Below are 14,409 nucleotides of genomic sequence, written 5' to 3'. Positions count from 1 at the left end.
TAGTTCTTAAGCAGTCAGATAAGCAAAAACTGACATAATACATTTTAAGTATAGCATTATGGTTACCCTTAAATTCTGGATGAAACTTCCAAATCTTATTTCCAAGTCACCTGAATAATATTCAAGAAGAATATTACAAATGAAATTCAAAAAGGACCTACTACCTGCTAATGCATAAATTCCTTTAGAACAATCTTGGTTCTTTCCTGAAAAGTCACCTCCCATTGTCTATATTTTAAAAAGAAAAAAGAATTTAGGTCTTAGAATTAAGCTATAAGGAAAATAAACCAGCTTCATACCAGGACATAACTGTAATGAATTACTTACATGAGTTTTTCCACTTCCAGTCTGCCCATAAGCAAAGCATGTAGCCATTCCCCTTTCAAATATAGTTTCCACTAATGGTCTAGCTGTAAACCTTAAAAATAAAATGCATGTCAGAATGTACTGTTAACATTTAAATTAAACAAATAAGAAATAAAAGTAATATCAAGTGTTATTAACAAGCAAATCTTACACCAAGATTTTTAAAAAATCAGTGGGCTCAACTGTGAGGTCACAATTGAGCCTACTGATTTGTTGAAAATTTTAAATACACCTATCCTAGAATAGCTTAAAGCTCTTTAAAACATATTTTCAAGCAATAATCCAAAAAAACAACGATCACAATAATGGACAGGAGAAAAACAACTGACAGCAACTGAGCTAAAGACATACATAGGACACAACAGGAAAGTTTTCAAAAATAATGACAAAAGATGATAATATTAGCCAGACAAGAAAGACAGACATATATGATGAAACTCAAAAACAAACAAGCAAACAAACAAAAGAAACCTCACAAACAAAAACAACCCAACTCAACAAAGGTATCAAAAGTTTCAACAAGAACAGAATCAAGAGTGGTAATCTCAATAGAGAAAAGTTGAGAGGAAAAAAGAATCCTACAAACACATTACGTTAGACCATCTAAACAAGTAGAAAACAAGTACATTGACTCAAATGTGAATAAGTAAACACAAATTATGTTTATAAGACACTGAGTTCTAAATTGACAGTCTTGATTCAGTAAAAGGATGCCAAAAAATTACATATTGGTATAATCACTGCTAGAGGTAAAACAAAAAGATACAGAGGGACAAGAAATACTTCACTGAGCACAGCCCTAAAAAGTATGATAGAAAACAAATCTACTTCTTAGACAGGCTTCAAAATAATATACGTTGAACACTTTATACAGCTCTGTTGATTGTTATTTAAAAAGGCACGATTGGAGTACAGAACAAAAGCAGCAAAAAAAAGCTCTAGTCAAACAGAACTAGAAATGAGTCTGCAGACTGATCAGGCCAAAAAAGGCTTAACTCTTCAATCCATAAAAGTTAAGGATAAGAGAAAGGCGATAGAATAAATATTGATAGAGTTAAGAAGCACAAATACAGGATGAAAATGAAACACCAAATGTTTACTAAATCTATACACACACAGAAACATACCTTCATTTATAATGATTTCTTGAAAATGATTATAAAAGTCAGACATTTTATGAGACAAGAGTGAAAGGAGAGAAGGTAGTGAGGGGGCAGGAGAGGATTCTATTCTCAGAAAGGTAAAAAATACAATTTATAATCCTCTTTTAAAATAAATTCTTGACAATATTTCTACCTAGCATTCACATGTTCTTTTTCTTTACAACCGTACTCCCAGTTTACTTGCTTAAGACTAATAGAGTTGTCTTATTAGTATTTTATTTATAACATCTTTAATTCTTAGCACTCTTAACTCTTTAACTTTGTTTTCCAGTCATATTTACACAAATAAAAGGCCAATGAAACATAGCATTCAACTGTCAAAAGACAGTTCTAAATAGAAGGAAACAGCAATGCTGTTAACACTGACCTATTAAATAATTAAAAGTAAATGTTCACAAAATATGTATGAAAATCTAAATTTGGATAAAAATTTGGGGCACCCATGTATAATACATGTAAGTATGAGTTGTTTGGAAGTTGAATAAGGGGACATACAAGAATTTCATGTACTAAAACTATTCCAAAGTTTAAAAAGGTGATAAAATTATACAAATGCAAGCAGATTTACAGAAAATGTTTTCCCTTAAGTGGTCGTACATGCTAAATAAAGACTTAAGACAAATAAGTGACTAATGTATAACAGATATTTCAAATCTTTTCACTAGTGCACAGATTAAAAAGTAAAAAATAAAAGTCCTTTACACTAACCACATGCCATTTTTAGAGGTACAGAAAATGTCAACATTTTCTAGAAATTTCTTATCCATTCATAGTGTTAGATAGTATATAAGTTAATCAGCAATGAAAACTGATTTGGGGAACATTAACAAGAACAAGTATGAATATTCATTGTAGTGTTTATTACATATTCTTCTTTGTTTAAACTCAAGGCAAAAAAAGAACATTAAACCTCTGGAGAGAGGTCAAGATCAATGTAAGATGTGGAGTGGTGATGAACACACAGTATAAGAACAAAATTCTAATTTAAAACACATTTACCTACCTGTAAACCATTTCATTAGGAGCTGAGTCATCAAAGGCATAATCAAAACGAAATGTTTGGTTTTCTAGGTACCTTGTTAAATCTACTTTTTGTTTTGGTTCATGTACCATCACAACATCTTTACTAGGGATTGTGATTACATCAAGATCTTTCATTTGAGTTTCTGAAAGAATAAATGAAAACCAATGCCCAGTAATCTGCAAAGCATTTGAATTACTGCACAAAAATTATTTTAAGTAGTTAAGAATTTAGATAAAAGTAGTTAAGTCCCTGTAAATATAAATATCCCACAAATATGCCATTCAATAACAATATTTCAACAACAGAGGAAAAAAAAATCAAGATTTCTGTGAAGCCCAGAGGAATGGCAAACATTCACAGAGCAATAACAAATCAACACACCTAACCACAGAAATCTGCATAATGGTTAGGTACAATAGAAATGATTTACACTAAACTCTTCTAAACCAATCTGATTTCAGCTATTATTAAAATAAATTACAAATAGGACAAAAATCAACCCTTAATTAGAGCTCAATAAGCATACCTTTTTTATTGAGTGGTCGTTTTCTCACACAAACACATATCCTATGTTCATCAATCTAAAAGTAAAATATTTTTTTTCAGTGATTATCAATGGTATATAAAACACTGAAAAGTCAATTATGCAATATTTCCTCCTGAGGTTTTAGAAATTTATGCAAAGCATAAACAGGATAAGTAAGCTTAAGAAACAAATTACTTTGCACAAAGTTTAATAGTCATTAGACACAATTACTTCAAAAATTCTAAGTATAATTGAAACTTGCTTATTTTGTCATATGGTAAACCATTAAGAAATAACTTCATAGACAGCACTATCATTCTTAGTAGCAATTAGGTTCATGTTAAGAAGGTGTCTTATTCATTTCAAGATGTGCTGTATACAACAAAAGTAAAATTTCCCACCAAGTAGCATATTTTCAGGTTGATTATAGGGAAAGTTGTTAGCAAAGTTAACTAGCTATATATAAGAAACATGAATCCCAGAAGATTATTATTTAAAAACATTTTTTTTGGAAGGGGAGGCAATTAGGTTTGTTTATTTATTTATTTTTTAGAGGAGGTACTGGGGATTGAACCCAGGACCTTGTGTATGCTAAGCATGTGCTCTACCACTTGAGCTATATACCCTTCCGACAGAAGATTATTAACCAAAATAATTTAAACAGTTTTATAATATGCCAATTCTGACATAAATATTTTTTCATACAATTTGTATTCCCAATACTTGCTTTGTAATGATATTTAACATAAAGCAGGAATTGGCAAAGGATGGCCTGAAAGCCTAATCCAGCCCACTACCTGCTTTTGTGAAGTTTCACTGAAACAGTCGCACCCATTCATTAATGTATTGTCTATGGCTGCTTTTCATGCTGCAAAGGCAGAATTGAGCAGCTGTAACAAAGACCATATGGGTCACAAAGCCAAAAATATCAGGCCCTTTTCTGAAAAAGTTTGCCAATCCCTGCCCCAAAATATGAACTCAGATATAGTGCGTTAAACAAATGGAGGAACAGCAAGGACTAAAATGTATGAGTTGCAAATATTAAAAACTACTCTACCAAATCCTATACATCTGCCCAACACAAATGTATTTTGTGTTTGTGTGTGTGCACCCAATACACAATACATTCTGTATATGTTACATCAGATGGATTATTTTTCATATATACAAATTACAAAAGTATTTTTTCTATCCAACAAATACTCATTCTTCAATAGGAAAGAAGTTGTATAATAAGATAGTAGAACATTTTTCAAGCACTAGATTTCTGGTCTATAGCAGTTCTCAACAACCATTACTTACTGCTAAAAGCCAGAATAACATTTATTTAAAAATAACAAATTAACTAGTAGTAAACTGGAATGATACTGGGATCTATAGCCCATGTCAAAGAGGATATAAGCTTGGGATTGAGATAAACGTCTAAGTGATGGTCAGAAAGGAAGCTGCATCTTCTGACATCACTCCTTGACTGTTGCTCTGCACTACCAAGGACATGGAGGCTGTGCATTGAAATGGGTATATTTTGGGGAAGCATGTCTAATATGTCAAGTTACGGGAGATAAGTGTAAAGGTGGATCATTTTCTTGATTTTCCTTTGTAAAATATGGAAAATGAACACCCATAAAGAGAGGAAAAATTATAGAGTTAAATACAGTAATAATTCAGTGGCTATCAAACATATTTTTATTTATAGCATAAAAAGTTCCAGACCAATGGTTTAAAGAATCTTACAGGATCTGCTGTTGTTAATGGTCTATAATCCAAACTTCCTCTAAAGTCTCTGATCATACACATAATTTCATAATTTGGGTTTGTAGCATCAACATCCTGTAAGAAGACAAAGGGAATTCATCATTTATTATAATTATAATACTGTGGTATTTGCTGCATTTATGTTACACATGGTTTGAAAATTAAAATTAAAACTAACAGATTGTGCCCTTTGTCACAGCCAAGCCCAAACTTTAACTGGAGATATGATATAGTTTGAGTTCAGGATTAATAATATACCCAGGAATCGCTTTCATATTAAAAACAATTCTTTAGTCTAAATGCATTGTTAGCTCCAAATGAAACACTCCTTATTAAAGCCACACTTAACCTATTTCAAAAATTCATTTGTTATATACATAACTTAATTATCCTAGAAAATTGAGCAGAAGAGAAATACTGCTCAACCCAAACATGAATAAAAAAACTCTAGAAAAGTGTAAATTCTTAGGAAAAACAGATTTAATCATATTCTTCTCCCCAAATCCGAATTCCGTGTTTTAACAAAGCAGAAATATGGATTCTTTTACGTTCACTTACTATTTTTATTGACTCTATAAAAAAAAACTAAGATATGGTATAAAACTGCCCCAATAGGATAGTAGGACACAGAATTTAAAGGAATCAGAAGGCAAGATAATTTAAAAAATCTTTAAAATTCAAATTATTGAATACTGACTGTAATCTACTTTTTTGCTTCAAAACTGCCTTCTAAGGAATAATACCAACTATGTCAACTGAGAAGCAGAATATAAAGTAAGAATTAAGAGGTCACAGAGACGTAAAAATATTATGAAGTACCCACAGAAAACAGTAGGTGGCATGTGTTAAGTACCAGTAGATCTATTTGTTTTATTATTTTTCAAAACCCAACTGGTCATTCTCAGGTCACTTTCAGATACAAGCTGATTTATTTAGGTTGAATATTATACTGATTCCACAGTTCCACGGCACTACATCTTTATGATTAAGGGCATTTGAACATACTCCTAAGTAAGAAAACAATCCTGATGTTTTATTACAGGAAACAAGTTCTGAGAATATAATAGACACAATACAAGTACAATGGAGGAATTATGTTTACAACAGCAGAATTTTTAACATGTGAAGACCCATAAAGAGATAGAAGACCAGTCTTCTACACAATTTTTCCACTGCTAATAAAGTTTTGCTACCCCCTAAGGGAACATGAGAGCGGCACTACAGAGCTACATTCTCAACATGTAGTATAAATCAAAACACAAGGAATTTCCACTCTTTCATTGTGATATGTTGAACTTATTAATCATGGAAAAACAATAATAAAATTTATAGTATAACCATGCATTTTAATTGGATATTCTTCTGAATGTATTTTTAGATGTTTTTAAAATATCAAAATCTTATTATTCTTGATGTCATAATACATCCATTAGAATTCTGTAACACAGTGGCTTATTATTTAAAATGGACTAAGATTTAGGACTAACTCATATCCACTAAAACTTGAAAAGCACATGGAGTAAAAATCTGTTATGATAGATAACTTATTTTCCCAAGCATCTGTTAGTTATTTCTTAATATCAGTTTAAGGAATTATACTGAAATCTTTAAATGAATGCCTAATTACTTTTTCATAAGCTAATCACTTTCACTGGCACAGTCAAATCCTTGGTGCATAAACAAAATATGTTTCTTTTACAAACCTGGGCTCTTTTTTCTCTAAGTTCTTGCTGTTGAAGTCTCCTTTTTTCTCGTTTTTCCTGTAATTTCTCTACTTCTTTCACACAATTAGATTTTCTACGTGCTGAAAGAAATAGATGAGCTATAGAAGTATAGTTTCCTTTTTAGAGTACTGTATTTACACAAAAAATTTTTATGTCAAATTTTACCACATATACCAAAAAAGGTACACAGTGACAAAACATGCCTATACCAAATATGTAAATTTTACTTATGAGCTGCTTTAACAAAACTAGGAACAGGACAATACACAAATAAGAGTCAAGAAAAATGACTCTAACAAATTGATACATGTCATCTCTTGGTTTGGAATCAAAGATCTTTGAATTGGAAAGGATCAAGAAGCCTAAGAATTTCTTCTACAACATCTGTCAAATTATTATCTGGCCAGAATTTTAAATCCAAAGCAACTGAAACACTGTTATAGTTTTATATTTATAAATTTTTTTCTCCAAAATAACAAACTAAACTAACAAGCAAAAAAGTTTTCCACAGTGGTAAAAATCTGCAATCAAGTTTGCAATTAAAAATTATACTCTTTACCATTTGGGGACTTATAAGGTGGACCAAGAGAGAATACATGTATGCCTAAAATGACTGAATCCTTGATATATGATTTACATACAAGGGGGTCCAAATTCCTTTTTTGCAGCTTGAACTGGAGATATATCTGAAACACTACCATTCTGTTGTGCAGAAGACGACTGTTCAGGAAGTTGACTAGGCCGTGCACGTGCAGAACCAACCACTGTAAGTGACACAAAATTTTAAAATTCAGAACAAAAAATTAGTAAAGTTAAACCCTGGTAAGAGGAACAGAGATATCTAAAAAGAATTGATCCTTAAAAGTTGCATTAGTAAACTGCCAGGTTCTCTACTTATGTGTGTATAAACAAAATATATAATAATCAATTCTGTTCAGTAAACTGACAAACTAAGAGGTTTTCCAAGTAACATGTGCAGACTTAGGTTTTACCAATGTAACTGTAGCTACAAAACTCAATCTGAGTAATTTATATAACAACCAAAGCCAAGCTTGATTTTAAATAATCATTTAAAAATCAAAAGTGTGCAAAATATGTATTTTATATGCATTCTCATTTTTTAAAACTTACACAATTCAGAAATACAGAAAGTAAAAACTTAAGTCCTTCAACCCTCCCTGTATTCCAAATTCCATTCTTTGCTCCTCAAATATGCAAATCCTGAACGGAGAATTTCCCACTATGAAAGTTACAAAAGTCTATAAAGGAATATTAAGTTAAATATAAATACCACATTTTACAAAGAAATATAAATTTTCACAAGGCTCAAAGGATAGTGCTTCAAGTGCTGGATTCTCCCTCTACCTTCAATCTCCTCTCCAATACCTATGCCCGTCCTGTCTCACCATCCATACATGCAGAGAAACATCACTATTAGGAAGGACCATTCTGAATTGCTGAATAGTAGAAAAGAAATTAACTATACTTTATATCACCCAGCTGAAAACATATGAGAGACCTGCAATTAACTACAATTTATACCTGGTCCAACTTGTCTTCAGCTAACTCCAAAGTAACCCATGACCCTTTCTGAAAATCTGTCAGCCAGAAAATCATGTAAAAATGTCACAATGATTAAATTTACCCTTTTGAAATCAATTAACGGACTTCCTCCCCATTCCTTTCTTTCTCATAATATTCTCTTCAAATCTGCAAAATTACTGGTTAAATAGGATGAATTAAAATTACATATATCGTGCAATTTCATATTCATCACATACCTTTATAAATCATTTTTTGGTATCACTGGCACTGTTGTGTTGGGAAATCAATATACCGATCTTAAAATCAGCCATGTAAAGTTTAAATAAATAATGTCAAGGCTAATGTTTACTTTTGATTCACCTTGTCAGGGCCGTAGGCAAAATTAATAGGTAAATTTTTATTTTTACCTCTATTATCTCTTGGAGGAGGATCATTCTTAACAGAAGCCACAGTCCGTCGATTCTACAAAACAGAAAATGTTCATTTCACTTTCTCTCTTTACTCCTCATATATATATGTCTATCATAATCAGCTTTTTTAATTAAACAAACAGTAGTTAGACACACAATAATATAAAACTAAATAGAAAAGAAGGAAAAAATAAATGGAAAAAAAAAGTGTAAATAACCTTCTATGAATTACCACTAATGCAATCAATATCTAAGTTTCTTTCTATGAGTATCCTACCACTGCCCCAAAATATTCAGGAATTAATATGAACAGGCACTGCTCTAAGAACTTTAACCAGGCATTGTTCTAAGGACTGTATTAATACATTTAATCTTCACAACAATGTTATGAGATCATTATTATTGTTATCCTGGTTTCATAGATGAGGAAACTGAAGCAGAGAGGTTAAGTAATCCCATTAAAGTGTATGTTTTTTAATTATCATACTATCCTGCCAAAACCATACATTTCATCTTTGAATGTCGAATTTAATTAATAAAATACTAGTTTTAGACAACTTACAGCTCATTTAAACTGAAACATCAAACTACTATAAAATGCACACTGTCAGGTTTATTAAAAGGTTTCACTAGACTTTCAAAGACTTCAACACAGCATAGATTAGGACAGCAAATTTTTGGTCCTATTATTTATTTACCAAGACTTCATTTTATTCAAAAAAAAGGTATTAAGAAGGGAGGGTAAAGCTCAGTGGTAGAGTATGTGCTTAGCACGCACGAGGTTCTGGGTTCAATTCCCAGTACCTCCGTTAAATATAAATAAATATAAATAATGAATAAATAAATCTAATTACCCGCCCTCCAAAAAACTTTTTCTAAAAAGGTAGCAAATAATACAACGGTTCTCAATGCTAACTGCACATTCAAATCAGATGGATATTATTAAAAAGCTATTCTAGGGCTTCCCGTTAGAGAAAATAAAACTGAATGCTTGGGAGTGGGCCTAGGAATCAGTATTATAAAAAATTCCCAAGTGATTCTAATGCACAGCAGAAGTTTTTCATGATATACCAAGAAAGATAAACTGCGAAGATCCTTGAAGGTTGAAAAGCCAAATATGAAAAACAGTCTGTTTACAAGTATTAATGAATGATCTTTCTAAGCAGTGACTCTCAATATGCTGAAATTAAATGAATCGAAAATCTACTCTAAGTTCATATGCATGGTTTAAAAAGCAATGTTTTGTTGATATTATTGAGTTTCTATCATGTTATATTTAAATGCTTATGTATGTCTTTCCTGTAAGATAACAAATTCCTATAGGGCTATAGTCATGTCACATTTATTTTTTTAGAAGATAAAAACAATGTAGAGGAATTTCTGAATACAAAAAAACTACAGACTTAACTTTGAGGGACTACTTGATTTTAAAAAGAATTGTATTTTGATACAAAGTTTTAACAGTGAGACATTTTGATAGAAAAAAACAGGAATTATCTTTTAAAATAATAAAAATAACATGCCTTCCAAGTTATATGGATTCATTCAATAAATGCTAATAAGCAAAATGGCTTTGACCCATGTCTCCTAAGAAACTTAGTCTCAGAAAACAATCCTGATCAGGCATGTAATTTCTAAGATCTTACCTAATGTCAAAACTATAAATTAGACAACTTTCAATCTTTGAATATGTGTAGATGACAGAAAGAATTAAGGGTTTTTAAAAAAAACAAACTGATACATAAACATATTCTTCACAGCCTGTCCATTTCAAACCAAAATACACACACACAAACCCTGCTCTGAATTTGCATCACTAACCTTTACAATTTTGTTTACTTTGGCTGAAGAGGTTGGAGGTGGGGGTGTTTCTGGACTGGGTTCAATTTCTTCATCAGGTACAAGGTCAGGGTTAAGTGAAAAGATGCTTTCCAGGTCAATCTGTTTTTAAAGATGCATATATTTTGAGAGCACATTTTGACAATTAACCTTTCATTTTTCAATTAAATGTATGTTGTTTATGAAATGTTAAACAATTTCAGCCTAATGAGTGATATTATCTTGAAAATTAGATTATCTAGAATTATAACCCACATATATTTTAAAGAATCTCCCTTAAGGTAGAACTTCGCAATCTTGATTGTATGTTCAATCACATAAGATATGCAGGAGGAATCTACCTTTCTTTGAGAGAAATTTTTTAATCATTTGAAAGTTTTTCAAGGAATGATAAGGAGTACATGCACTATATTAAAATTATTTACTTTCTATTTTGTTCTATATTCAAAATCTTGATTATAAGATTAGAAATAAAATTTAACCTAGTGATCATACCTCTTTGCCTTTTGTATCTCCATTTTCTATCCATTCAACAGTTACACTTTCATTATCTTCATTTAAAGATGTTACCATTGCTTGATGTATTCGGCCTAAATGGTAATAAAATATACACTTATTAAATGCCATGAATTACGGTGTTCCTAAACTCTGTCAAAAAACAATTTTATAATTTACAAACTTAAAAGACTATGATACTACTTTTCTTACAAGAGACTTCCACAGATTCTCAGGATTATGGAACACACCTTTGCCTATGGAAACATAACATCAATTTGCCACTTGTCAAGACCAGGAACTCAAGAAATTGGATTAGACTGAAAGTTTTATTTTCAGCATACATGAAAAGTGGTTAAACAGTGGCATGGAATGCCTGAAATTTTGTACTATTAAAACAATTCTAATCCTTAGAAAGTTTTTCTGAGCCAATACTAATTCTGGAAAACACAACAAAAATTCATAAAGCATTTTTTAATACTATACTGATATAAAATACTTTTTTCTTAAATTTCACTATCACATAATGTACAAATTGATGATATTGTTTTAAAATTAAGGAAAGGATTCTGAGTTCAAGAAGTCTGGGAAACACTAGTCTAAAATGTTCTCTTTCTTCATGTTGCCTATTCAAATCTATTCTACCCCTTACTTTCTCTGACGATTCCAGTATTTACCGTCTATAGAGAGTAGACATTATATATATCTTAAACTTTTCTCTCTCCTAATAGACTATGGATCTTACCTGCTAATAACTATAGATATAAATCATTATTTTACATTTTTACATAACATTCCATTTTTTTTTATTGAAGTATAGTCAGTTATGTGTCAATTTCTGGTATACAGCACAATGTTCCAGTCATGCATATACATACCATATATTCATTTTCATATTCTTTTTCATTAACAGTTATTATCAGATATTATATTACATTATGTTTATCACAACTTATTTAATACCTATTGGTGGTCACTTCGGTTATCTGCAACTTTTTACTATTATAAACACTGCAATAAATACTACTGCACATTTGTTATTATGCACTTGTTATCAAGCATCATTTGTCTTTGAGACAAATTCCTAGAAGTAGATCAATAGGTTTACACACACACACACACACCCCATACACAAGTATAAGTATATGCATGTGTGTGTATATATATATATTTTTTTTAACTTCTTTCATCTGTTTTCATCTTACCTACCCATTTGATTACTAACCAAGTAAGGACAGAGACTATTCATTATATATCTGCACTTTCAATATTATCTAATAAAATGCTAAGCATATGGAATTTTCATATATATTTCCTAAATGAAATCCCCAAGGCATTTATAATTTATCTTAGAATAACTTATAGTTCTTTAAATATCTTTTAAAAAAGACATAATACATAAAACAAAGAATATTATAATAACAAAGCATATAATATCTTTAAAGAAAATATGAATACTAATAATTTTCTAAGTATTATTTATGTATGAACTTACTGTCAATCACTACTTTTCTATATGGGCTCATATAAAATTTGAATAAATAAATAATCTTGTTAAAAATTCAAATACTGAAGATTTAAGTACATACTCTCAAGCAACATACTGATGCTCCTTTAAAAACTGAATATATACTGGCAATCTTTCCATGACAGCATTAAAGCCTGACATTAATTTTAACAACTGCACAGCATACCATAAAAGGAATGCATCACAGTTTACTCCTTTACCAAGAGTAATTTGTTTCCAAACGTTTGCCATTAAAAGATGTTGTTCTTTGTTATCTGTACATAAGTTTGAATGTTTTCATAAATAAAACTGTTGAAGGCAGAATGGGTCAAAGAAATTGAAATTTTGATAGATATTTGAAAACTGCCTTCCATTTATATTCCCACCAACAATGGGACCTATTTCTCCAAATCTTCACCAAAACTGAGCATTATCAATTGAAATTTTTTTCCAATATGATAAGTCATACCCTTCTTTAAGTTACTACTTTTTTAATATAGGTCAAAGACCAGCTCATTGGTTCATTTAATATAACATACCTATGAAGTAGGTATCTTCCTTTATAAAATGAGGAAACTGAAGCTCACCATTACACAGCTAATAACTAGCACGGATTTTAACCTTAGATACAAAAGCACATGCTATTATCACTACGCTTCTTAACTCCCCTAAATTAAGCTGATGAAGAAGTGTGTGTGGCTTAAATCCCAAATGTCCCTGTAAAAATGTATAAACCATAATAGCATAGAGTCTTAACCCTGATTATGCACCAGAAACTCCTAAGGAGCTTTTACAAAATAAAATGATGACACCTCCAGATATTGTGTTGGTTCTTAGTGTTTTCACTGCAATCACCTTGGTGTAAGCCATCAATGCCTTGATCTTGCATTACTGCGATTCTCTGCCAAGTAGTCTGCTTCTACCCTACCTGCCATACTGTCGAGTCTCCATAGAACAACCTAAACATTCTTGATAAAAACTAAGTCAGATTACACTACTCCTTTGCTCAAAATCTTCCAGTGTCTCCCCATCTCACACAAAATAGAAGCCAAAATCTTTCCAATGGTCTTTTAATGACCTATATAACAAAGTCCTACATATCTGACCCCTCATTACCTGTGACCTTATTTATCCTTCCTTGACTATGGTAATTCTCAATTCTACTGACTGATCCCTACCTCATGCAATACTCTCCCTCCCCCCAAAAAGTTCTAAGTGGGTCAACGACTGAAATGTGAAAGACAAATATAAAAGCAACTGAGTAAATAGTGGTGCCATTTACTCAGATAAACGGACATTAGAGGAGAAGCAGGTGTTGAGGATGGACGGAAATGATGAGCTGGAAAATACTGGCAGGATTCAAGGGAGAGGCTTAAAAAAGGGAAATTAGATAATGCTCACTGAAATCTGATTTGAACAGAAATTAGGTAAATAACCTGTACACATAGTGTCAGCTGGGTCCTCTGGGAAGCAGATGTTGAGACAGGAGAACAAGAGGTTTACTGTGAGAGATAATAGGAGGAAGAAACAGGACTGGGCATGGAAAACTTTCAGACCACAATACAGATCTGAAGTCTGTGAAGGAAAGGAAATACAAAGCAGGACTGAGCAGAGAAAGCCTCAGACCTCGATGCAGATCTGACAGCTTGGCCAACACATCAGGGAGTTCCTGAGCAAAGATGCCCATTAGAGGAGGCCCACGCTGGGCCAAAGTGGAAATACCCTAGAACTCACACCATGCTCAGTCACTGGCTGGAGGTTTCTCAGGAAATGCAAAGCCTCAGCTCAAAAGCACTCCCTGAAGCAGAAGTTTTTTCTCAAAGTGAGATCTAAGCAGTGTGTATACATATTGTTGCCACAGGATATGAATAAGCGAGAGACTGAGTTTAATTGGTAATGGAAGTGGAGAGTGGACTCCATAGAGTTATGAGCTTCCCTGCTATTCACCAACACAACCTAAGAGGAGCCACCACTGCTTGCATCAAGCCCCAAATTTATCACCATCTCCATAAAATGAATAGTGAGACTGAGACCCAGCAGCCACTCTTTTCCCAC

General features: G+C 31.9%; 1 protein-coding gene across 3 annotated transcripts in view; it reads right to left on the bottom strand.

The window, feature by feature from the left end:
• The window catches only part of KIF2A (kinesin family member 2A), a 63,873-nt gene that overhangs the window by 16,051 nt on the left and 33,413 nt on the right, over positions 1-14,409 (bottom strand). For 2 of the 3 annotated variants that reach the window (XM_074358871.1, XM_074358856.1), the window contains exons 2-11: positions 10,848-10,942; positions 10,335-10,454; positions 8,511-8,565; positions 7,200-7,322; positions 6,538-6,638; positions 4,814-4,909; positions 3,080-3,134; positions 2,533-2,695; positions 328-418; positions 165-228 (exon numbers count right to left, since the gene is read on the bottom strand). In XM_074358871.1, the coding sequence (XP_074214972.1) occupies positions 165-228; positions 328-418; positions 2,533-2,695; positions 3,080-3,134; positions 4,814-4,909; positions 6,538-6,638; positions 7,200-7,322; positions 8,511-8,565; positions 10,335-10,454; positions 10,848-10,942 (963 nt within the window). The remainder of the gene's footprint in view (positions 1-164; positions 229-327; positions 419-2,532; positions 2,696-3,079; positions 3,135-4,813; positions 4,910-6,537; positions 6,639-7,199; positions 7,323-8,510; positions 8,566-10,334; positions 10,455-10,847; positions 10,943-14,409) is intronic. The other variant, XM_074358863.1, reaches the window with a different exon arrangement.

Source organism: Camelus bactrianus, chromosome 3, assembly GCF_048773025.1.
Source record: "Camelus bactrianus isolate YW-2024 breed Bactrian camel chromosome 3, ASM4877302v1, whole genome shotgun sequence".
NCBI lineage: Eukaryota > Metazoa > Chordata > Mammalia > Artiodactyla > Camelidae > Camelus > Camelus bactrianus.
Note: the sequence above shows the minus strand (reverse complement) of the source record. Positions and strands in the feature narration are given on the sequence as shown.